Raw genomic sequence first — 18,713 nt, 5'->3', positions numbered from 1 at the left:
TGTCTGGGAGGTGTACCCAACAGCTCCGAAGAGACAGCGACCATCGGGAGCGGGCCATGAGGACGATGGCGGTTTTGTTGAAAAGAAGGGGGGGAAGTGTGGGGAAAGGAAGGAGAGATCAGATTGTTGCTGTGTCTGTGTAGAAAGGGGTGGGCATAGGAGACTCCATTTTGTTCTGACTAGGAGAAATTCTTCTGCCTTGGGATGCTGTTGATCTATGGCCTTTCCCCCAGCCCCATGCTCTCTGAAACATATGCTGTGTCAACTCAGGGTTAAATGGATTAAGGGCGGTGCAAGATGTGCTTTGTTAAACAGATGCTTGAAGGCAGCATGCTCTTTAAGAGTCATCACCACTCCCTAATCTCAAGTACCCAGGGGCACAAACACTGCAGAAGGCCGCAGGGTCCTCTGCCTAGGAAAACGAGAGACCTTTGTTCATGTGTTTATCTCCTGACCTTCTCTCCACTATTATCCTATGACCCTCCCATATCCCCCTCTCCGAGAAACACCCAAGAATGATCAATAAATACTTCATAAATTAAAAAAAAAAAAAAAAAAAAGATAAAGATGACAGAAAGATGGATCATGTGGTTACCAAAACATTAAAGAACACTCATTTATACAAAGATAGCTAGGCTAAGACAGGAAGAGTTTGATTCCAATATTAAACCTCTGCAGAAGAGAGGCCAAGATGAAAGTTTGATACGTATGTGCATCTATTATACTGTAGTGGATCTGTTAATTATAAGTGACTTGTTTTGCGTGACTTTGAGCCTTTCAATAATAAAATTCAAATGTATCCCAATTCTCAAACTGAAAGACATGCTAACAAAAATAAAATGAGAAGCACTGCTTGAAAAGAGGTTTATATCATAAAACTTACATCAGATTTTTCATACAGAATTTTTTCATTCAGTTATACAAAGATATTCTTTGTATTTCACAGAGAGAGCTTTTTTTCATAGAAAAATGCATATGGACAGTAGATTTTCAATCAATGAAGAACAGATCCAGAGACTGAAAATTTCCAAAATTAAATTATTTCTTTCTATAAAAACTTATAAAATGTTAAGAAAAAAATTGTTAAATACATGAATTTTGTCAGCTGTCCCTTTTAACATAATTACCTGTATTTCAATTCAGCTTTGCATTTACACTGCTAAATTAAAGCTTTTGCAATTTTATTTCATCAGAGAAAGAAAAAGAAGTTATGAATGCTGGCATTTTAAAGGATTACTGTGGAAGATCATTTACAAAAACATCATTGCCTCACACCAAATTCTGTAATCTAAAATTCTAATGAAAACCTATTTTAAATATTTCTTTATCATTAGGTAATAATTCTTTGATGTCTCAACTTGAGAGAACTAGGTCTATCCCTTTAGAGTTTCCACTTAGAGAATTCTAAAAATGTTCTATCTCATCTTGAAATATCATCTAATTTAAATGTTACTAAAGGCAAGAATGGCCCTCAGTGAGGTAATTAACATGTCCACTCCCCATACTCTGTACTGCTAATGTGCACAATGTGGGTACCAATAGTGATGTCAACACTGCCACCACGAACTACTGGAAGGAAACTGCACACCAGGAAGCCCTAGAAGGAATTGTAAGAAACAACAGCTGTTAATAGATCCTGATAATTTCATTGCTGTGTAGCCTTGCTGATGCCTAATATTTCAAAACAATCAGTTTACTGCTTCTAACCCAGGCAACCTAAACTTCAAGAGGGAAGGGGATTTGTAACAATGATTAACATTTTAGAAATCTAAAAATTCACCATTTCCTTTGAATGAAACGTCTCAAAAATAGTCACATGACTTTTTTTTTAAAGAACAAAAGAACTCAATTTTATTCTAGGATTTGAGTTACTGTTTAAGAACAGACTTTCTAAGATACTAGGAACAATAAAGTAAATTTAGTGACTCTGAATGAAATACTGAACTGCTTTCTGATCTCTATTTTAATAAAATAGAAGAGCTTTCAAATAAGTCGTGTCTGTAAGTTGCTTATAAACTCTTTCATTAAAAACACACAGAGTACAGGAAATCACGGTGGCCAAAGAGAAAATACATTTGCCTTTCAGATCCCATCAATTCTCCAGTTGCAGAAAATGTAAATATAACAGGAGGCAAGAGGGAAAAATGGTATCCAACAGACAGGGGTGAACCCTGATTTGTATCAGTACTAATACTGCCACAATTTAAAGATGCCTGTGGTTCAACAGCCAGCTCACAAAATTTCTGAAAATTAGGCTGGGAGTCATGGCTCATGCCTGTAATCCCAGCATTTTTGGAGGCCAAGGTGGGGGGATCACTTGAGGCCAGGAGTTCAAGACCAGCCTGGCCAACACGGCGAAACCCTGTCTCTATCAAAAAATAAAAAATAGCCGGGCGTGGTGGCTCACGCTTGTAGTTCCAACTACTCAAGAGGCTGTGGTGGAAGAATTACTTGAACACAGGAGGTGGAGGCTGCAGTGAGCTGAGATCATGCCACTGCACTCCAGCCTGAGCAACAGAGTGGGACCCTATCTTTTTTTTAAAACAAACAAACAAAAAATTCCTGAAAATTTAACAATCACCTGGAGTCAGTGTGAGCAGGCCCCAGCACACCACTGCCAAGGCATTTAATTACTGGAGGGTCTGCATAGGAAGCAGGCCCATAAGTACTGTCAAAGACAAAAATCTAACAAATTGAGTTACAGATCCAATTTACTTTTATTTGCGATTCATGAGGCAGGGCAGCCTCCATTCTACAAAACAGAATAAAAGCTCCCATGAGGCAATGGCAGAAGAGTGGGTTTTGTAAGGCAGAAACAAGAAAACAGGACAAGAGGAAAAAAAAACTAATTGGTTATCAGGTTACATCAGGCTTTGCCGGGTGGGGGTTGTTTTTTTGGCAAGGGTTAAAGCAGAGTAGACTTTCTTACTGAGCTGACTCAGGTAGACTGGAATCTCCTGTTTTCAGGAAAAACTGGTCTGTTTTGGAATCCGTCTGCTTCCTTAATAAAGTTTCAATTTGATTATGTGGCATTTTGCAGGAGTGACTATATCAATTTAATCTGGTCTGCTGGGGATTTGAGCAGGAGCTCAGTCCAAAACAATGGCCTCCCATAATTTTAACAGTACAATGCAGGATCCTCTACCATCAGTATCCATGAGCATCCACTGGCCAAGTCACTTCCTCCCAAGATAAAAATAAGCCTAGAAGCTCTTCTCTCAGAAAATGAACAAACTTTATGAGAAGAACTAGTGAAAAGAGAGCCAGAAAGAAAGATGGAGGCCTCTGTGCAATATCTGGTCCATAAACGCTTTTTTTTTTTTTTTGAGACCGAGTTTCACTCTTGTCGCCCAGGCTGGAGTGCAAATGACACGATCTCGGCTCATTGCAACCTCCGCCTCCCAAGTTCAAGTGATGCTCGTGCCTCAGCCTCCTGAGTAGCTGGTATTACAGGCACATGCCACCACGCCTGGCTAATTTCTGTATTTCAAGTGAGATGGGGGTTCACCACGTTGGCCAGGCTGGTCTCAAACTCCTGACCTCAGGTGATCCACCGGCCTCAGGCTCCCAAAGTGTTAGGATTACAGGCATGAGCCACTGTGCCTGGCCATAAACGCATTTTGTTAGACATGCAAAAGGATTTTCTCTCCCATCAAAGAGAAAAAGTTTCAAGAAAAGTTTTAAGGTAGGGGGCCAGGAACAGTGGTTCATGCCTGTAATCCTAGCAATTCGGGAGGCCAAGGCAGAAGGATCACTTGAGTCGAGGAGTTCGAAACCAGTCTGGAAACATGATGAAACAACACAAAACTTAGCTGGGCGTGGTAGAGCCCATCCCTGCTACTCAGGAGGCTGAGGTGGGAGGATCACTTGAGCCCCAGAGGTCGAGGCTACAAACAGCTGAGATCGCACCACTGCACTCCAGCCTGGGCGACACAGGGAGACCCTCTCTTAAAGAAAAAAAAACAAACAAACAAACAAAAAAAACACCTTAAAACCAAAAGCCCAAGAGCTATTTTTCTAGAAATGTAAAATCTTGGCTTTCCTTGAAAATAATGAGAAATTAAAAAAAAAAAATTCTAAGCCCCTCAACCAACTGAACTGATTCTTTTGGCCAAGGGGACCACAGAGAAATCTCAGAGGCTGAATTCCCAGCTATGATGTGATGGGAGGTCAGACCATCTCCCTCAATAGCTGCCATTAGGCTTTCTTCTAACGGGCTAAAGATAAACCAGCCCTTCCAAGATGCCACTGCTGATTTCAACCAACAGCCTGAATGCTGCCCCGCCCTTCTGCGGTTCTGTCAAAACAACCAACCAGCATTTCTTCCTGATAAAGAGACTACCAACCACAGGGTGGTTCTGGCCCGTCTACAGAAGAGGCGCAATGAGGGTTTTCGTGTCATCTGCTGCTTCTTTTTTGAGACGGAGTCTCGCTCTGTCACCCAGACTGGAGTGCAGTGGCATGATCTCAGCTCACTGCAACTTCCACCTCCCAGGTTCAAGCGATTCTCGTGCCTCAGCCTCCCTAGTAGCTGGCACTACAGGCTAGGATTACAGGTGTGCACCACCACGTCCAGCTAATTTTTGTATTTTTTTAGTAGAGACAGGGTTTCACCACGTTGGCCAGGCTGGTCTCGAACTCCTGACCTCAGGTGATCTGCCCGCCTTGGCCTCGAAAAGTGCTGGGATTACAGGCATGAGCCACCGCGCCCAGCCCTCCGTTTCATCTTTTGACAGCAGAGGTCCCAAGACTCCACCCTCAGATCATGCTCTGGCTGTCATTTGTTAAACATGGGTCCCACGGAAAGGCCTGAAACTCAAATGTGCATGTGCCTGTTTCTCCTTTCATAAATATTCATGACTCCTCCTGCAGCTTACTGACTATGTATACCTGGCCACCCTGCTCAGCATACATTCCTGCTCCCTTTACCCCACCTTCCAAGTACCAGTTTCTGGATTCTGGCCAGAGGCTGTGCTTCCCAGAGTGTGGGCATAGCAACCTTGCAGGTTGTAACCCTTTATGAGACATAAAGCTCTCCTTTCTAAAGTTATGAACCTTGTCATTCTTCAGCTGACAGTAAGAAAGAAAAAAAAAAAACAGTAAATAACATAAGAAATGTCCACAGGTTTCAAGATAGATGAATCTTCTAAAAATTGGTCTTACTTGGCACATGTAAAGAATATATTCATATACATGTAATAAAGCATAATCATAACAAACTCCAACACAATCACCACTCAAAGCTAGATCTAGGTCAGAACTAACACCTGTCTGCCACTGAGCTCTTCAACTATCCTTCCACCTGAATTCCAAACCAAAGATAACCATCCTTGTAAAGTCTGTGTGTGTGTGTGTGTGTATATGTGATTTTATTACACACTTACACGTCCCTAAACACAAACTGTTTAGCTTTGAATGCTATTAGTTTTATAAAAAATAAGTCATACTTTCAAATCAACATTATGTTTCAAAGATTTATCCATATTGGTACATGTATTATTCATTTATGTACACTGCTTTCTACTATCCAATTGTATAAATATACCAAAACATTTTTCCATTCTCCTGTCATAGAAATTTGGTTGTTTTTCAGCTTTTTGGTGTTAACAATGTAAGTGTCCCTAGGACACATATGCAAAATGTCTGCAGAACAATGTAGTTTCAAATCCAAGTAGCAACCCATTCATGAGCTAGTCAAGAGGAGGAATTTTTTTAAATGACATAGGGTAGTATCAAACTAGAGTGTAGACAGAAGAACCATAACTTTTGATACTCTCCCACTCCTATGTGTTTACTGGGCCAGAGTGCAGATATATTTCTTACTACAGGTCCAATAAAAACAGTCTTTAAGTTATCCCTCTATGTAAATACCCCTTAAAAAGTGAACTACCGAGTCTTATGGAATGTGGATATTTAAATTTGAAAGACAATATAAAATACTTTTCCTAAGCAGTTACACCAGTTCAGCTCCCACTAGAAGTATAAATCTTCCTGCCTGGTAATCCACTTAACTCACTCTTAGTAAGACCTGGCTTAAGAATTTTTGGCTAATCTGGTGGATGTAAAACGGCATCCCACTGTGGTCTTAACTGCAGGTCTATGACTACTACTGTGGCTGACCATCTTTTCCTATGTCTACCCTCACTCCTCTACCTCTGTGTGAAATGTTTTTCCGTCATGTCCTCTTGCTGACTTCAAGGCTGTGCATACGTATGCATGTATTGATTCCTGTATGTACTTATCAATGCATACACGAATCCTTTGGCAACTATGTGTTTCAAGTATTTTCTCCCAGTCTGTGTCTTTTCTTTCTACTTTATTTACAGTATCTTTTCATGAAGTGATGTTCTTAAGTTTAATTTGGTAAAATTGATCACCGTTTTATGTGTCATATTTTATGTTTTAAGAAACTCTTCTCTCTGTTAAGATCATTAAAGTTTTAGTTTCCACTTCTAAACATATTGTTTGCCATTCCGCAGCGATCTGCAATGCCACCTCTGTCACATATCAGCTTCCCCACTTGGGTGGTCTTTTTGGGGATTCTATATTTCAACCCAATGGTATACTTATCTATCCGAAAGCCAATAATACACCATCTTCATTTCTATGTCATTATAATAAATCTTGAGTGCTGAAATGGCAAGACGTTTCATTTTCTTCTTTATGAGTGTTTGGCTATTTGGGGGTCTCTTTTTGCTCATCAAGTCCCTCACAAAATCAATACTGAGAATCTAGTTGTAATTACACTGAATTACACCATTTGTGAAAATCATCTTTTTAATACTAAATCTTCCTATTCAAGAGGATAATTTGTCTCCATTTATTTTTTTAAACATCTTACAATAAAGTTTTATAATTTCTCCAAATATGCTACATGTATTCCTAAGACTCATTTTTGTTCCTACTTTCCAGGGTATCCTTACTTGACATCTTTTGTCTGTTGTTGGTATAAAGTAAGGCAATTGATTATTTTGAATATGGATCTCATTTCCAGCCATCTTGTGACACTCTTATTTCTAATAATTTATTGTTTCTTTTAGCTTTTTGATGGAGACAGCCATACCACATGAGAAGGACTCTGTTATTTCTTTTTCGGTCCTTATTTATTGTTGTTTCCTGCCTACTACAGAAACCAGGATTTACAGAATAATATAGAACAGAGGTGGTGACAGTGGGTCCTCTTGCCTTGTTCCTGATTTTAGGAGATGACTTCTAGTATTTTATTATTAAGAAAGAGATACCTTTCATCAGGCTGAGGAAGTTTCCTTCTATTCCTAGTTTGCTGAGAACATTTTCCATGAATACATGTTGATATTTCTCAAATGCTTTTTCCTCAATCTACTGAGATACACATATGATTTTATTTTCATTGGCTAACATCATGAGTTAAAATTTAATATTTTCCAGTGGAAACCACCATTGCCTTCCTGGGAAAGCCCAATTTGGTCTTTTGTTACAACCTGCTGGATTTCATGTATGCTCACAAGTGAGGCTGTCTCCTCCTATTCTTTTCTTCCATTGTTTCTCTCGGATTTAGGTATAAAGATTACACTAGTCTGAAATAATGAGTTAGGAGTAAACTCTCATTTTACTATCCTGTGAACTATCTTTAAAAGATTGTAAGAATCTGTTCCTTATGCATTGGGTAAAACATCTTAAAAGTAAATCTCTATCATCAAAAAACTGGGTCTGGTGCTTTCTCTGTGAAAAAGTTTACTATAAGAACTGGTTTGATCACTTCAGTGATTATATGACTGTAACCAAGCAGCTTAGCTTCAAACTGCTTTTTAAATTTTTTTTTCCTTTCCTCTTTTCATCCCAGTCTCAAGACACAGCTTTGAGACAAACTACAGATGTGTTTTCTTTTGTCTTTAAATACAGCCTTGGAATGTGCTTTAAAACTCCACTCCCCTCCCTTTCCCACCTTATGCTTTCATGCCTGATGCACATGTATTTACCTGGACGCTTGTTAAGCTCACACCATGCTCACTTATCTGGTCATATGTTTCCTTAGAAGCTTCAGGGGCCAAATCCTGATGCAAACCAGGCACCTCCAGAATTCTCTCCCTAGCAGGATATTACTTCAAGGCCAGAGTTACTCCCGGCTAGAGACTGACAGCAAGATTGACTGCGACTGATTTGCCCTGGTTGGGCCCAAGATGGTGCTGGCCCCTTCACCAGATGGAACAATAACTCAGGATAAGCCATAGGATCAAGTCATGCCATGGGGCACCTCCAGCTCCCTTGCCTCTCCTGCATTCCAAACCCCTCTTCTTAAACCCCTGCACTCTCCAGAAATTGGAAAGTGGCAGTTTTGGGAAAGGATTCTGTCCACTTTCCCCACTGCTGGCAACAATTAATAAAATTCACACTCTTTATCATACCTCACTCTTGTTATTTTGGCTTCTTTCTACAAGCGGCGAGAAGTTGGACCCTCTTTTGGTTACATGACTATTCCAGCCCACGATTTCTTCTTGAGACAGAAGTTTCATATTTATTTGCATAAAGTTTTTTCCCAGTATTTTTTTATTATCTTTATAATCTCTCCTGTATCTATAATTACACCTTTTTTCATTTGTAATACATATTGTTAAAACACTTTTTACTCCACTGTAAAGAGCACGGCCTTGTGTTGACCATATGTACTGCATCTCTGTCTTCCATTTTACTCATTTCTGATCCTTGTATTGTTGCTTTAGTTCAACAATCTTTGAACTTAAAACTTTTAAAAATCTTTTTAAGGTAATGCTTAGCTATTTATCATCAATGACATCTCCTTGCTAACTGATGGATTTAATGTTGTAAATTCCCCTCAAGTACTGTTACAGTAGGTAGCTAATCAGACACGAGCAGAGTTGGAGAGGGCTCCCCACAAAATACACACACCAGGAATGTCAGGTGACCATATAATTGTCAGGCGGCTGTTAACTGTCTCTCTAAAATAATAATTGGTCACAGCCAGCACCAGAGAAAGGCAGTCTCCTGGAAATATCAGGTATTTCCAGATAGAAATACCTGAAACTGGTGATCAGCAGCTTCCTGATAAGATCTCAGGAGCTGGGCAAGTGCACTTGAGCATGAGCACTGAGAGGCAAAATGGCGGATGACCTCCCTCTAGGAACACAGGACTGCAAAGGGGGAAAGCGCCTCAAGTAGGCAGGCCTACAACTTAGTAAACACACTGCACGTGCAGCCCCTCCCAAGGGCTGGCAGGCCACTGCGCATGCAGACAGCCCACCCCAAGGGAAGAATCACAGGAGAAGCAACGGAAGACCCCAGAAGAATGCTAACATATAAAACCCCAATTCAAAAGGTCAAATGGTACGCCTGATCTCTCAAGTCGTCTACTTGACCCTTGTGCAAGTTCCTCTCCTTCCTGCTCTAGAGCTCTTTAACAAACTTTCACTCCTGCTCTAAAACTTGCCCCAGTCTCTCCTCCAGCCTTATGCCCCTGGGTCGAATTCTTTCTTCTGAGGAGGCAAGAACTGAGATTGCTACAGACCCGTGCAGATTCACTGATGCTAACATACTTGTGCTGCATGACATGGATACATCACAGCTAACAGTATCACTTTAATCAAATCTCATATATTTGGACATATGGTAATTGTATAATCATTCAGTTTTAGTATTCTTTTCCATTATAGTTTCTTCTTTGACCCATGAGCTGTTCAGTATTCTCAGTTTACAAATATACGGTTTTAGAATCTGTACGTATGGATATCTTGTCTCTAATTGTTAAAGCAAACTAAATACGGCCTTAGAAAGACTCTGTACTTCTATACTTGTGGAGGAACTGCAACCTAACTTAATAGGTAGAAAAGACAGAAAACCTAACTTAGGAGTATGTCCTGTAACAGTAGCTGAGGCTTGGCCAATCCCAGCAGCCATACTTCAACCACTCATACACTGCCCAGTGTTCAAACTGTGTTAAAATAAGACAAATGCTGAGCTGTAACCAATCCAGCTGTTTCTGTACCTCGCTTCTGATTTCTGTATGTCACTTCCTTCTTTTTTGTCTATAAATTTGTTCTGACCACAAGGCATCCCTGGAGTCTCTCTGAATGTACTGTGATTGTGGGGACTGCCCGATTCATAAATCGTTCACTGGTCTATTAAACTCCTTTAAACTTAATTTGGCTAAAGTTTTTCTTTTAACATAACTTAATTCCACCATGGACAGAAAATATGGTCTCTATACATCAATTTTCTGAAATTTAACAGAGACCTTAGGGCCCTGCACATGACCCATATTTTTAAACATTTCTTGTGTTCACGAGAATACATAAGTTGGGGTTGAGTCTATTAAACCAAACTTGATAATTATGTTGTTCAAATCATTGAAAAATTTTTATTAACTTTTGTCTTTTTGACCTCATGATAAATTGAGGGAGATGGGTTGATAATTTTGTCAGTGATGATAAATTACCAATTTATCCATATCATTTTATTTGTGTATCTTGAGACTTTTGTTTTTAAGTGCATACAAGTTTAAGGGTATGTTTCTTGAAAAATTGAACCTTTTATCACATGCAGCAACTCTCTCTCTAGTAATGCTTTTTATTTTGAAATGTATTTTGACCAATATCAATACTAATATATCTGTTTTTGGCTAGTAATCTTCAGGTACAAAAAGAGGTACCCCAAATGTGGCTATTATTAACAATATTCAGCTGATGTCAATTATTTAGTCAAATCTGAACATCTATGTCTTTAAACAGCAAAGTTTAATCAACTAACATTAATAGTGAGTACTGGACTTATTTCAACATCTTACTATTCAATATGTTCTAAGTTTATGCTATTTTTTCTCTTTACATTTTTTTAAGATTGGATGAACTTATCTTTGGTTTTTGTTTTGTTTTCTTGGAATTTTATCAAGAATACAAAACCCCCAGATGCAATATTTTGAACTCCCTATCAAAGCAAAGACCTTAAAATTAAAAGCTTTATGTCTCCAAAAAGCAAGACCCAATGAAAAATGTATGAGCCAAGCATGCATCAAGTTGTTCAAATTAGAACTGAAGTGAGATTTCTTGAATAAATAAAAATAGAGGAATTAATTCCAAGCAACAGGAAAAATGAAGATAGAAGACACATGACATTCAAAGGAAAATCAGACCCACTGCCTGTTTTAGTACAACCTGTGAGCTAAGAATGGTTTTTACATTTTTAAATGCCTGGGGAAAAAAATCAAAATAAAAAATTGTTTCAAAATGCATAAAAATCAAATGAAATTCAAATTTGGGTATGCATAAATAAAGCTGTATTGGAACAGAGCCACACACATTTGTTGATACATCATCTATGGTTGCTTTCATACTATAAAGTCAGAGTTGTATAGCTGCAACAGAGACCATATGGCACCATAAAACCTACAATATTTACTATATGACCCTTCAAGATAAAGTCTCCCTGCCTGTGATTTTTAACATATTAAATGAGTGGATTCTATTAAGATACTATTAAGATACTTAGTTTCCACATGTCCTTCAAAATCTCTGGAATCATCACAGTAAGTCTACTGTAATGTTATAATAAAAAGTATCATTAATAAATATGGAGGAACTCCCAAGAAAAAAATGGAGATAAGAATTAGCCCAGAAAAGAAAAGCTATAGCTACAATCACAAAAAAGAAAATGACATTGCAAAGACAGAAAGAGTTCCAGAAAAATCCCAATTTCAGAATCCACAGAACAGAAAGACACTCTGGAACAAACATCAAGGTAATCTGAACAACGAAACCAATCTCAGCCACCCCTTTGCATATATATAAACTTACAGGTAGCATCAACTTTTACTTCTAAAATTAAGCTCTCTGACCAACTTCTAAACAAAGTTCATGCTCTGTGTCAGAAGGTACATAAACATGAGGCTGAAGCTGGGGAGAGAAGCAGGGCCTAAGACAATACCAGCACAGAATGAGAAGAGGCAGAATAGACAGCTAAGCCAAAGACATTATAGAAATCAAAACATGTATTTTTTAAATTTTAATTCTAAGAAAGTGAGAAAACAGTAACAAAACCACACAAGATGCAAAAAGGTGTCAAATGGGCAAATTCTGCAATTCTTTCAAGTAACATGATTTGTTCTGTATATAGCATAGAAAAACATGGAAAGCTTTTCACCTCATTCTATGAAGGCAAATAACATTCACACCAAACCAAAAAAGAATAACACAAAACAAAATTAAAAGCTCAATCTGCTTTATGATTCTACCAAAAGCATTTTATTGAATCCAGCAATATATATTAAAAACCAACAGCACCCCTAACCACAATGACCAGGCAGGGCTTATTCTAGTAATGTATGGCCACCACAGCATCAGTAAAGCTATTAACATAACTCAGTATAATAAAGGCTAAATAAGGCAAATGCTAACATACATCAATTATAATCCTGATGCATATTTTAAAAGCATTTGACAAACTTTAACACTTATTCTTGATTAAAAACAGAAATAATCTCCTAACAAGTTGAAATAGAAGAGAACTGCCTGAATATCATAATTACTGGCAAAATATTAAAGGCACCCACCAAAGTCAAAGAAAGATAACGATGATCACGCTCACCTTAACAAATGAATACTCTATGAGGGCCTGAACCAATATGAAAAAATATGAATATGTAAGGTTAAAATGTTGGGGGAGGAGATAAAAACTGCATTACTTATAGGTAATTATCTATATTGTACTTTTCAATTGAAAACACAAGAAAATTAAAGAAGAATTAACACAAGTAATTATCCAGCTGACATGATATAAAATAAGCACATAAAAGTTATTAACTTTTGGCAAGGCGTGGTGGCTCCCGCCTGTAATCCCAGCACTTTGGGAGGCTAAGGCAGGTGGATCACGAGGTCAAGAGATCAAGACCATCCTGGCCAACATGGTGAAACCCCATCTCTACTAAAAATACAAAAATTAGCTGGGCATGGTGACACGTGCCTGTAGTCTCAGCTACTTGAGAGGCTGAGCAGGAGAATCGCTTGAACCTGGGATGCAGAGGTTGCAGTGAGCTGAGATTGTGCCACTGCACTCCAGCCTGGTGATAGAGCGAGACTCCGGCTCAAAAAAAAAAGTTAATAACTTTCCTACAGACTATAATAACAAGACTACAACAGAAACAAGGGGAGGGTCTCATTCAAAGGAATAAATGCTATAAAATAGCTAGGAATATATTTGAGGGGAAAAAAAGATATAAGACCAAGAAAAGTATAAAACTTCCTTGAAAGACATTAAAAAAATGAATGACCCCAGAAAATAAGAGCCATGCACACTATGGATAGAAAGATTTACTATCATAAAAATGTCAAAATTTTCTTAACAAAATTTATAAAATTCCAATCACAGTTGCAATACAGAAATTTTTCCCCTTTGCCTTAAAAAATAATTCTTAATTCATTTGGAAAAACTGATGTGCGAGAATCAACAGAGAAAACCTTCAAGGAAAAAGAATAATAAAGGGAACCTAGCATCATCTAGATATTAAAAGCTTTAAATTTAAAGATACTGGAATCAAATTAAGCACATTAGAGGACAATATCTATAACACATTTAAACACAAAGAATATAAAAATGCCTTTTAAATAAACAAGTAGTTATTAAATAATCCTATAAAAGGCGGATGAAGGACGTGAAAAGGCAATTTACGAATGAAGAAAAGGCTGAGCAATGTGGCTCATGCATGTAATCCCAACACTGTGGGAAGAGGAGGGAGGAGCATCGCTTGAGGCAGGAGTTCAAGATCAGCCTGGGAATCACAGTGAGACCCCCCATCTCTACAAGAAAATTAAAAATCAGCCAGGCCTGATGGTTCACATCTGTAGTCCTAACTACTTAGGAGGCTGAGGCAGGAGGATCTCTTGAGCCCAGGAGTTGGAGGTTACAGTGAGCTATTATCATGCCACTGCATTCCAGGCTGGGTGATAAAGTGAGACCCTGTCTCTAGAAAAAATCAAAAATTAAAAAAAAAAAAACTAAAACCAAATTAAAAAAAAAAAAAAAGCAAGCCAAATCTCATTTGAAAAGATAAAACATCACATAAGCATCTGGGGCAATACAAATTAAAATGTTGATTTTTTTTTTTTTAACCTAGGCAAACTTCAAAAATAGCAACATTATATGCTGGCAGGAATATGAGGAAACATACTGTCTTTAACCGATGGGAATATAATTTTGTAGAATTTATTAATACTAAAATATAAAATGGACAAATGATAACTGGAACAGCGATTCCCTGTTTAAGAATCTATGCTTAAGTACAAGGGTATTCACTACCTTATTATAAATAACATAAACAGAGGAAAAAAAAGTTCATTAATGAAGAAATAATATAAAATTTTGGATAAGACTGGATTAATATACAGCAGTAAATTAAAAATAAAATAAAATAAATTGATAGTTACTGTAAGTCTTAAAAAAGTATGATCCTGTATATTTAAAAAACAAAGGAATCCCAAACATATGTTTGCATGTATAGTTAAATATAGATATTGTAAGTCAAAGGCTTATGGCAAATTATTATTGTTGTCTAATAAATACCTTCATATTTTATCATACATAAGACATCTGTAATTATTAAATATTTTACATAATTTTTCAAATTAAATATATTAAGTGCCATGTTAAAAAACAGCTATAGGTCATGATTATCTAATTATATAAATATTTAACCAATGCTTATATATAATGTGTAACTTTTTAAATGTGACATTTAAGAACCCCTTCAACCGGCTGGGCATGGTGGCTCACGCCTGTAATCCCAGCACTTTGGGAGGCCGAGGTGGGTGGATCACCTGAGGTCGGGAGTTCAAGACCAGCCTGACCAATATGGAGAAACCTTGTCTCTACTAAAAATACAAAATTAGCCGGGCATGGTGGTGCATGCCTGTAATCCCAGCTACTCGGGAGGCTGAGGCAGGAGAAGCGCTTGAACCCGGGAGGCGGAGGTTGCAGTGAGCCAAGATAGTGCCATTGCACTCCAGCCTGGGCAACAAGAGTGAACTCCGTCTCAAAAACAAACAACAAAAAAAAAACTCCTTCAGCATGCTGAAAGAAGAATTTAATAGTGCTTACCAATATCGTTAATCACTGCTCGTATTTTGGAGACAAAAGGACCAACTTCACTGGAACTCATTTTGGCTCTTTCCTTAAGGTCAGCACCTGCAAAGTATTTTATTTACAAATATAATCTAGTTGTAAACAAAATTTTAAGGCAAAGAATTGAAAATTTACTTAAGATTAGTATGCAACTTCAAGATCAGCCTAATTCGTCTTTTAATAGAATGACATTACCTCAGTTTTCCTTCCCAATGACCATGTTCAGCAAGAATAAAGTATTTGTCTATTCATACGTCTACCATGTGCTTAAAGCGGTGCTTCTCCAGCTTTCCAGTCTCAGGCCCCTTCATGCTCTTAAAGGAAGACACTATAGTTGGCATTTACTGATCTATAGTTACTCTATTAGAAATCAAAACTAAGAAATTGTTTAAATGTTTATTCATTTAAAAATACAAATGAACCCATTAATGTTAACATAAATAATGACAAATTGGTGACACCACCTTGCTTCTTTGCAAGGTGCTGTCAGTTTATCCACCACTGCTTTTGCAGTGTATTAGCACCAATGCCAACCCAGTACAAAGGGCAGATTACACTTTGGTCAGTCCTTTTGACTTCATGGATGCCTGCCTTGGGGACTGTCAACCACATGGGAGAAGCATAGATTTAAAGTATGAACAAACTGATGATTTCATAATTATGACTTTAGCACAGAATCGTAACTTTGGAACCGAGAAAAATAAACACATGGAACTCCTTAAGGGATAATTAACTCTGAGAACAAAGAAGATCTTTAGCAAAATTAACAATCTGAAAAAAGATGGGTCCCCAATTAAACAAACAGACGAACAACAAAGTAAAATTACAGTATAGAAGGCATACACTCAGCTATTTACCCTTATTAGTCTATTACAAATCAATCATGATGATACATAATATCATAAGTAAGGGCTAGGGCAGGGGCATTCTGATCTCACACACTTCCAGGGGGAGTGCGAACCTCAGTTGACAAAGCACATATCCTAGCATCCATCAGATCTTAGAATGTATACCCTAGAAAATCTCTCACATACCCAAGAAAATATGTCTAATAAAATTCAAGGGAGCATACAAAGACTAGCAAAAAAATGGATATAACCTAAATATCCATCCATAGGAGAATTAATAAAACAAGGATATAATTATAAATAGAATGTTACCTGTATAGCATAAATGTGAAAGAATTAAGAGTAAATACAGATAAATCTAATGAATAATATTATTGAAAAAGTATTAATTACAGAAAGATACACAGGATAATGAACACAAATTTTAAAAACAATAATGCTATTCAGGGATATAAAACACACAGAAATGATAAATTCAATTGGTGGTTTTGGGGACTGGAGTATGACTGGCAATGGGTACATGGAGGACTTCAATTTTATTTGTAATATTGTATTGCTTAGGTTTGATGGTGGGTGCTAAATATGCAAGTCTTTAAATGTTTTGGAATGCCTGATACATGTCTTCGTAATTAATTTTTCCATGAAGAATTAATATGTAACAAAGAAAAATGTTGGCAGAACCAAAAACAAATAACTGGCTTAACTCGGTGCCAAACTCTTCTTTGAGGCCCAGTATTTCTCAGTTCCATTACTTCTTAAATTTAAATATTTTACATTTATGACCACTCATCTCAAGTGGGCCATTCTGCTGCCCAGCAATCCTACTGTATTTCCTGAGTTCATTCACTAGCCTACTCACATATAGACCACTTCACAACTTCCCTCTCCACGAATCTTAAAACCTCCTATCAATCCTATGAAAAGCCAGAAAAGACATTCTACTAGTACTTACCACCAAAGCTATCCACCCAGGACTTGAACTTATATACTCCACCCTGCCTCCTGTTACTATGAATGAACTAACTCATTGAGAGTGACAGGAGACAGACAAATTCCCCAGCAGACAGGGATGTGTCCCCAGTGAAACCCAACCTTCAAGCCACCGACAGTTTAAAGTCTAAAAACCGAGCTGCTGGTTCGAGAGAGTCCACAAACAGAGAGAGAACTTTTATCCCCATATTACCCTCATTCTCTTGATTGGTTCCTTCTGGATGATGCCTTTTAACCAATCAAACAGTGCTTTTTCCAAGCCCACCCAGGGACAAATCAGCACACACACCTCCATTCTAACCCATAAAAACCCTAGACTCACCCTCTCAGGTGGCTACCCACTTTGGGTCCCCTCTCACAGCTGAGAGCTTTCCTTATGTCACTCAATAAACTTCTTCTCTGCCTTACTCACTCTCTGGTGTCCACGCACTTCATTCCTCTTGGTCACGGGACAAGGACCTGGAACTTGCTGAGCTGCAGGCGACAGGAATGAAAGGGCTGTGATGCCCCTGGCCAGCTCGCCAAGCTGGGGGCAACGGGAATAAAAGAGCTGTAACACGCTCCTGCTAGCCAAGCTATGGGAGTGAAGACCTGCAACATTTCTGGGGTCCCAGACCTCAGGACTCCCCGAGCAAGAGTTGTAACACTGCTTGGGGCTCCATGAATGCTGGTATCTCTGAGTTTTTGGGTGACACCACATTCCCCTTGTCTAGACACCAGTGCCTGACATGGAAGCCGTTCATGGCATGCCCAGTCCAGCCTCAAGCTGAGTGTGGAGCTGCGGCAGGCACAGGATTCAAGTGGGTGTGAGCCAAGCACAACCTGCCAGGCCAAGAGGGTGGAGTAAGGCCAGGGGGCCCAAGCAAGGCCCAGACAGAGGTGGCAGGGGCAGCAAAGATTTCTGGCTGGCAAAGTGGCACTAAAGGAATCCTGTAACATCATGAGGGATCCCATCCCCTTGTGCACTGGATTCAACCCCTTCTAATCTCCTTGGGGACATCACTCACTCCAGCACTTAAGCTCTCTCCTTGGCTGGCATCAATACTACCCTTCCTTAGAGGTGCGTTTCCATCAGCATATAGCAATGCTATAATACTGACATCTTAAAAAAACTCCCATAGACTTCCACTGTTAGCTATGATGGAATAGGTTATCATCAGACCAATTCTTCCATGAAACACTGCAGAAAATATGTAAGACAGCTGCTTGAGCAACTAAGGCAGCCAGGATGTAAGAGGCTGGAAAGCCAGAGAAAGGAAACTATGGTAAGCCTCTGCTTTCCCCCCAAAACATACACTGAGTTATAAACTGGTCGGGTAAAGAGGGTACAAAGCCGTAGCACGAAGCAGCAGCTCAGAAATCTCTGTAATCTCCTGGAAGTGGGGAGACAAACACTGGCAGTGAAGACTACGGGCTCAGCCAGAACTTTGAGGCCAAGATCTTGGAGAAAAAGGAACTACAAACAAGAGAGCCCACTAAAGGGACTCACCAAATTAATGAAATAAAGGTGAAAATCATATACATTTTCATTAGTTACAGAAAAAGTATTTGATAAAATTCAATATTCATTCCTTAACATCTTCACTGAAGAATAATTTACATAAAATAGAGTTCAGCCACTGTAAGTAAAGAATTCAAGGATTTTTACTAAACTTACAAAGTTGTATAACCATCACCTCAATCTGATCTTAGAACACTTCCATTATCACAAAAAGATCTCTCATGTCCATATGCAGTTGCTCCCTGTTCCCATCCCAGCACCATGTAACCACT

At 38.5% G+C, this 18,713-nt stretch overlaps 1 protein-coding gene across 8 annotated transcripts in view; it reads right to left on the bottom strand.

The window, feature by feature from the left end:
* The window catches only part of AUH (AU RNA binding methylglutaconyl-CoA hydratase), a 152,024-nt gene that overhangs the window by 97,763 nt on the left and 35,548 nt on the right, over positions 1–18,713 (bottom strand). For 6 of the 8 annotated variants that reach the window (XR_008509787.2, XM_063714276.1, XM_024252592.3 and 3 more), the window contains one exon: positions 15,079–15,165. The exons of the other annotated variants lie outside the window; for them this stretch is intronic. Coding sequence is in view for 5 of the 6 variants with exons in the window: in XM_063714276.1 (XP_063570346.1) it covers positions 15,079–15,165 (87 nt within the window). In the remaining variant the exon portion in view is untranslated. The remainder of the gene's footprint in view (positions 1–15,078; positions 15,166–18,713) is intronic. 8 annotated transcript variants of the gene reach the window in all.

This window comes from Pongo abelii, chromosome 13 (assembly GCF_028885655.2).
Source record: "Pongo abelii isolate AG06213 chromosome 13, NHGRI_mPonAbe1-v2.0_pri, whole genome shotgun sequence".
In the NCBI taxonomy this organism is placed as follows: Eukaryota; Metazoa; Chordata; class Mammalia; order Primates; family Hominidae; genus Pongo; species Pongo abelii.
Note: the sequence above shows the minus strand (reverse complement) of the source record. Positions and strands in the feature narration are given on the sequence as shown.